Here is a 7,422-nt window from a genome sequence, read left to right as displayed (position 1 = left end):
GGGTCCTCAATTAGCGTTCATTGGCTTTAGGGATTAAACATGGTAAAGCTGACTTTGCCCACCAGCTGATCTTACTAATTGGTAGGTATAGTCCTTTCTCTTAATTGCTGTTGGCTGATTCCCTCCTCCTTTTCATCTTACCTTCGCTCTGTTTTAATTTTTGCACCACGGGCTCACAAACACGTGCTACCACCACCTAACCGAAGCCTGAGCTCGAAGAAAGCCAGGACCCCGCGTGGGGCGATATTCTTCACCAGCCCCGCCTACTTCCGGGTTCCCCTCCCAGCGGCTCGCGCCCGCCCGCCCGCCCTCCTTTCGCCCAGCGGCCCCGCCCCGCCGGGGCAGCCCGCGTGACCTCACGGCGTGCTCCGCCCCCGCCTGCCTCACGTGATTGCGCCTGGGGAGAAAACGCCTGACTCCAGCTCCTGGCCTTCACCGTACAACCTGCGTTTCCTGCGGCCTCTCGCCCTTCAGCCACCTGCGCGTGGGAACACACGGTCCCCAGGGCCTCCCGCCCGGAGCCCTAGTCCGCCATGTGGCTGCTGCCTCAGGCCCCAGGTGGGCCCCGGCTTCACCAGCTCTCCTGCAGCCTAGCGCCGCTGCTGCTTCTGCTGGGCTGCTGCCTGGGGGTCTCTCGGGTGGCGGCGGGCTCTCGGAGGCCCAACGTGGTGCTGATCCTCACAGACGACCAGGACGAAGTGCTCGGCGGCATGGTAACTCTTGTCTCTGTTTCTGCCCCGCCCCTCTATCTTTCGGGCTGACTCCCCGGTTTCCTGCCCTCTTTTCTCATCCTTGCCCCCGCGCTCTTGAACTGGCTGCCTTGATTCTGTAGTTTTGCTTTTGCTTCGCCAGGCCCTTTACGCAGGTCTGAGGGGCCTCAGGACTCATTTCCTCTTCCCGCTCCCTCGCCTCTTCTAAGTTGACACATACACGCGCTACACTGAGCTTCTAGTCTGGACCTCACTGCTGTGGAGTTTGCGGTACTAGCTCCCCTGACCCAGGTGGACGCCCGTTAGGGATTGGCTGAACCAATGAGCGGCAGGTGTTGGCTAAGAATTTGCAAGTCTTGATGGTCTTTTGGATTAGAGGACAAGTCCAGCTCCCTTTGTGAGGACCTAGGTCACCTCTGCCTTTGTCCCTGGGTACAGTGTCTGTGCCTGATATTTATAAAATAAGTGCTGAAGTGAACTACTTTGGCAGGTAGGTTGTCGAGCTCTTCAGGGTGTACTTTGCTGCACATGAATCAAGAAAATCCAATTAGCCTAATTGAAAACCTAGCTGATGCATTGAATATTAATAGTGTTCTGTTTTATATCAAGTGAGTGTTGTCGTGAGACTTCATTTTTTCCCCAAGAGTTAATTTCGCTTCTTTATCTTAGATTACGACCCTCAGGAGTATCCACCCAAACCTCTATTCCTGCAAGCCCAAAAAGTAGCTTGCCTTTATTGCCTAATAGCACAATGCTTTATTGTGTTCTTCCTTTCAGTTCTCATTGCTTTCAGCAAAATGCTGAGATTATGAAAACAAGTCAGGCAAGAGGTTCCTTACTTTTACTGTGTGGTAACACCCGAGCTCAGTCAGTGTCCTTCATCCTGCTGATTTCAGCCCATAAGTGAGTTGTGAAATCAGTTTAGTGAGTAACTACCAGCATTTTCATTTTTCAGTGGGATAGTGTAGAATAGAAAATATATGTGAAGTACAGGTGGTAAAAAAACATATCCATATTTTTTGTAAATTATGCCATTGTAAATTAAAATATTTCTTACTCAGACTTGTGTTCAAAAGTATGAGAATCTTCTCTAGCTGACGTTTAAGATGCTTGCGTTTTGACTCCACACTTCCTGCCACCTATGCCTCATTGCCTTTTAATTTCCCCTCAGCTGCATTGACGTTGAAGAGTCTGGACTTAATTGCCCTCCTGGTTTTTACTGTTTTTTTTTCCTTCATTGTAACAGCTGCACTTACCCTCCTCACAAAACTCCTTGTTTTTCTAAAAAAAGAAAATAAAATACATTTTGTGTGCTTGAAAAGTATTTTATCCAGAAAAAGCAAGCCACCTCTATCAAAAATTAATAATAGTTTAGTGATTAAAGCATAATTAAAAGCTAAGGCTTTCAGACATGTTAGCACATGTCCGTTGCTAACAGAATTCATTGCTTAAATATAAGATATGTTGTTCAGAATTCAGTTTAATTTTTGTAGACCACAGATGTGGTCTGTGTATATATGTATTTGAGGTTACTTCCCCTTAACATGTTAATCCCATTTGCTTCTTTAAACCATAGCAGATTCTTTTTTATAGGTGTCAGTTAATACTGGAGAGAAGAGTCAAGGTTGAATGGAGGGAATTAGTTGAATTTAGTGCTCCAACTCTGGAGAATTGTTGCTTCTCTTGTAGGCTTTTCCAGAATGTTTTATGACTAGCTGTCAAACAGGACGCAAAGGGGAAGATCTAAGACAGTAACAGCATTCGAGATTTTGCCTGGAGCCAGAGTGTGAGGCGTTTCCTATTCCTGCTTCAGTCACGATAGGAGTCCTCTGTTGTGCGCATTGTCTTTGTCTCAAATAAGAGGAAACTAAAATTTTGAGGGAGTTGAGGAACTTGGCCAAGGATCATGTCATATGATCTCAGAGTCCCATGCTTTTTCTCCCGTTTGAAAACACAGTGATGATACTGACTTGAAGATGTCATTCCACATACCCACATCAGCGTAGGTACTTACACCATAGATCAGAGGTTCTTCAGGTGGCATTCAGGAGCACCAGTGTGGTCATGGAACTGCTTAATACTTTGTAATACTTCGTGTTTATATTTTGAAGACTTTATGTCTTCATTTTTGTGGAGAGAGGGGTCGCTGACCCCACAAAAGATTGTGACTTGCCACCATAGTTAGCAAAATGGTATTCAATCCCCCAGATTAAATAAGGACAAAGGATTATAACATTTCAATGATCATGGTTTAACGTGGAAGCTTTCGTCTTTGAAATAGTCTGTTTTTTAAAAAGATTATATTTATTTTTAGAGAGGGGAAGGGAGAGAGAAAAAGAGGGAGAGAAACATCATTATGTGGTTCTCTCTCACATGCCCCCAACCAGGGACCTGACCCACAACCCAGGCATGTGCCCTGACTGGGAATCGAACCAGTGACCTTTTGGTTTGCAGGTGGGCATTCAAAAGAGCCACACTAGCCAGGGCTGAAATAGTATTTTATGTGGTAGCATTGTCTTTAACATTTCACTATATTTGTTGCAGGTATCATCTGTGAGACTTTGTTTTTAGGCATACCCTCCCAAGAATCTGTTCCTATGTATTTATTTCTTGATTTTATTTGAATGTGATTTATGATGTGAAAACATACTGTTCTTCACAGGTTGCTCTTTTTAAAATTATTCACTCTAGAAAAAGTGACATTTGGTCACTTTTTCAAAATTTCAAGGATGTGAAGGAAGGGGCCATAATGAAAGGTAGGGTAAGACTAAACACATCATGCCTTGCTTCACTTAAAACAAAGTGGTTTTCTATTGAGAAAGGAAAAGTTAGGCCCTGGCTGGTGTAGCTCAGTGGATTGAGTGCAGCCTGCAAACCACGTGATCGCAGTTCAATTCCCAGTCAGGGCACATGCCTGTGTTGCAGGCCAGTTCCCAGCAGGGGATGCACGAGAGGCAACCATATACTGATACTTTTCTCCCTCTTTCCTTCCCTTCCCCTCTAAAGATAAATAAATAAAATCTTGAAAAAAAAATTAAAAAAATAAAATAAATTAAAAAGAGACATTTTTTTAAAAAAGGAAAAGTTAACTATAGAATTATCAGACTTGTCAAAACTTTATTTCTGATCCCTGGTGTACATGGTAGCTAGGAAAATAAATGACTCCCCCTTAGGGTTTTTATGGAAAGGATTTTTCTTTGTAAGTACAAGATTGGCTGTTTCATAGAGAATGTTGTATGGCCTTAACCTCACCAGCCACCAGCTTTGCTTAGATCCTGAGGATCGATGTTAGTTAGCATGGACACACACACACATTTTCAGTGCAGTGTGGGCTCTTCATTGGGACTTGTTTGACCAAGCACAGATTTTTATGCTTATCATTTGTACTACTATTTGTAGTCTAATGCTTATGGCTATTAAAATAAATCTCTTACACTGCGCTCTCAATTCTGGTGCAGCCCTGCATCATCCTCTGGCTTCTGCCTAACTCCCTGACCTTGTTTTATCCTATTACCCCCTTTCGTTACTGCATTGCTTCTGACGCCCTGGCCACCTTTCTGTCCTCACATGTGCCTCTTTCCTTGTCTGGCAGCCTTTCTACTTGCTATTCACTCCTGTAAACGTCTTATCCTGGATCTTTGCATGGCTGACCCTTTATCATGTGATAAACTTTACCAGTGCTGAGAAGCACTGGTTAGCTCCCGAAAGAGGCCATTCTTGACCTGCCATGTGAAGTATTTTCCACCTTTCGTCTCACCAGCTGTGAGTACATCATCCTGGTTTATCCTCTTCATAGCACTTTTCACTGCCCCAAATGATTGTTTATTTATCCATTAGTTGTTTAAGTCCCCAAGAATACTAAGATCATCAGAGCAGGGACCTTCTCTCTTTGGTCCACCTTTGCCAAGACCAGTGCCTGGCAAAAATTAAGTGTCTAACAAATATAATCATGCAGTATAGTCTTCCCGTAACTCAGATATTCCTCAGTAACTGCATATTTACCAGACAGTTAGATGAGTAAGTCCCGTATAATCAACTCACATGTTCCTTTTCCTCACTTACACTTTGCATTCTCATTTCTCCTCCCTATGTCCTCACTGCAGCTCAGATTCTTCGTCCTTCTAGTGTCTTATTCAGCCAAGTGTTCTGTATCTGAGGGTAGCACCCAGTGATGTCTTATGGGAGATTATGGCTGGTGACATTGCTTCTGAAGGTTACCTCAGACCTTACATATCTCGAGCATTTCCTGGGGAAATGCATCAACTCATGAAATTATCAAAGCTCCTCTTGAATAAGAATTCTCATCCTTCTGAGGTTATGGTTTCCTTAGGTTTTCTACCATGTAAAACAAGGGGGAAAGTCATTTACACAATGTTGAAAACGAGGGTCTTGTTAGCACAGTTATATATTTGGATTATCTTTAAGGAACTATTAAACAGCAAAATACACTTAAAGCTGCATTCAGTTGGGGCTTACTGACTCTCATAATACAACTAAAATGAGCCTTTTGATGGTTTTCATTGCTGAATAAAAGGTTACTTATTCAGATTTATGTTCCTTTTTATTTATATTAAATGACCATCTTCACATTTTCTCCCTCACTGTAGGATTTGATACTAATTACTCTTGCTTTCAGAACCTAAGTGTTGTAACTGTTTTAAAAGATAGAAGGCTCCTGTTATATGATTTCCTACATCCTGCTTCTGAAGATGAATTCATGGAGATAGTTCTGCCCTGTCTCATGAGGGGGCTGGTGACAAGACATGGGCACACAATTCCATTACATTCACATCAGCCCTGCTAAAATAAAGCCGTCGGCTGTGAACTTGCCCCTTCTGTGAGCATTATGAAACGCTGACCCTTTGCATGGGAAAGAGCTGACTAAGCCCATTTGTTTCATTCCAGAATCCCTCTCTTGGCTGTGTCTTAGTATTAGATGGAGCTGATTGGTTGGGAATAGAGGTTGAGTTAAGATGCAGAACCCACGAATTTTGGGTTGTGTTTTGTAGTTTATTGGAAGAAACAGTTTAACAGATAATTATTTACTTTACAGACACCGCTAAAGAAAACCAAGGCTCTCATTGGAGAGATGGGGATGACTTTCTCCAGTGCTGTAAGTTTTGAAGCTTATTTAAGTTTATTAGACTTCAACCGTATTTATGTTCTGAGAAGAAACTGTTTCATTTGGGTAGTCTTTGTGGTTTTTTATTCCTCGTTACATGCCTGCTGTGAAGGAAGGACTTTAACATGATAGAAAGTCAGTTAATTGAAATATTATATCTCACCAATTGAAGATCAGCTGCAGGTATTTTCTAAACCTGTCTGATCTGCAGCTCAGAGAATTTTATTTCAGACCTGACTGTTTGAGGTGTGAAGATGGAGTGTAAGAAACAGGTAACATGCGTGCTGTGTAAGCATTCTGTGGCGACAGCCTGCAGGCCACCTGACAAAGCCCAGTTAACCCTCACAGCCAACCCCGACCGAGAAGGGTAATAGCAGCAAAACCAAACCAGCAGCAACTCAGTGTGTGTGTAAAATATAAACATGTATTTAAACATAGATCCAAAGACTCAAAACACTAACAAACTAAAGAACCATGTACACACACAAGGGAGTGGTAACCTAGCTTAATATTGAGAAATCCACCGAACAGCAGCATACTGCTTCAGAGCACTGCTTCTGCAGCCAGACTGCCTGGTTTCGAACGCTCTCTGCCTCTTTTCTTGTTGTGGGACCTTGGCCAAGTTATTAACTTTTCTGGCCCTTGTTTTCCACGTGTGTAAACGGGGGTACTAAAACCTATCTCAGGGTTTTTGTGAGGTTAAGTGAAATGATACATGTAAAACAAGCACTTCTTTGGTGCCTGACTTAGAGTAAGTGGACTCATCCCTTGGTATCCATTGAGGGATTGGTTCCAGGGCCACCCCGCCACCCCCGCCCCCCAGATACCAAGTCTGTGGATGCGCAGGTCCTTTAAGTGAAACGGTATAGTATTTGCATGTAACCTGTGCACATATTCCTGTATACTTTAAATCATCTCTAGATTGCTTATAATATTTAATATGTAAATGCTATGTAAATAGTTGTAACACTGTATTGTTTAGGGAATAATGACAAGGGTCTCTATGTGTTCAGTACAGATGCAACCACATCATAGATCTAACTACACAGGTTACATCAGCAACAACTTAATTTTTCTTTTCCAAATATTTTCAGTTCACAGCTGGTCGAATCTCTGGCAGAACCCACAGAGACAGAGGGCTGACCATTCGACCTTGTGGTTATTGTATTATCCACCACCATGGGGTCGGTAGTTGAAAGAAGGCCAATTATATGTTAATCTCAACAGATGCTTGAAAATCCTCTGAAATTTTAGCATCCTTTCCAGTAATTTATTAAACTTTTGGAAGAATACATCCTTATGATGAATATTTCAAACAAATAGCACAGCTATGGTTAAGGGACAGACTCGTCACTGCTGTTAGGGGTGAGACAGGTGTAATACCTCTCGCCTAACATTCTGAATTGTCTAGTCACTGGCATAAGTCATTTGGAATTAAGAGGTAAAATTATTGGAAAATGACAAAATTATTGTTTCTACTTGTTTGGGTTTTCTACCTAGAAAGTAGGAGAATTGTTGGAAAACTTTTTAATAGACTTTAGTAAGGTAGAAATGAAAAAAATTTTTTAACTTTCTTCTTATAACTGGTTA

At 42.5% G+C, this 7,422-nt stretch overlaps 1 protein-coding gene across 1 annotated transcript in view; it reads left to right on the top strand.

Annotated features, from left to right (window-relative positions):
- The first annotated feature begins 378 nt into the window (after window positions 1-378).
- The window catches only part of GNS (glucosamine (N-acetyl)-6-sulfatase), a 44,841-nt gene continuing 37,797 nt past the window's right edge, over window positions 379-7,422 (top strand). Inside the window, exons 1-2 of the mRNA XM_053661601.1 lie at window positions 379-713; window positions 5,764-5,823. Coding sequence (XP_053517576.1) covers window positions 534-713; window positions 5,764-5,823 — 240 coding nt within the window. The 5' untranslated portion in view covers window positions 379-533. The remainder of the gene's footprint in view (window positions 714-5,763; window positions 5,824-7,422) is intronic.

Source organism: Artibeus jamaicensis, unplaced genomic scaffold (genome assembly GCF_021234435.1).
Source record: "Artibeus jamaicensis isolate MK-2021 breed Jamaican fruit bat unplaced genomic scaffold, CSHL_Jam_final contig_233, whole genome shotgun sequence".
NCBI classification, from domain to species: domain Eukaryota; kingdom Metazoa; phylum Chordata; class Mammalia; order Chiroptera; family Phyllostomidae; genus Artibeus; species Artibeus jamaicensis.
This window is presented reverse-complemented; position numbering and strand designations above follow the sequence as displayed.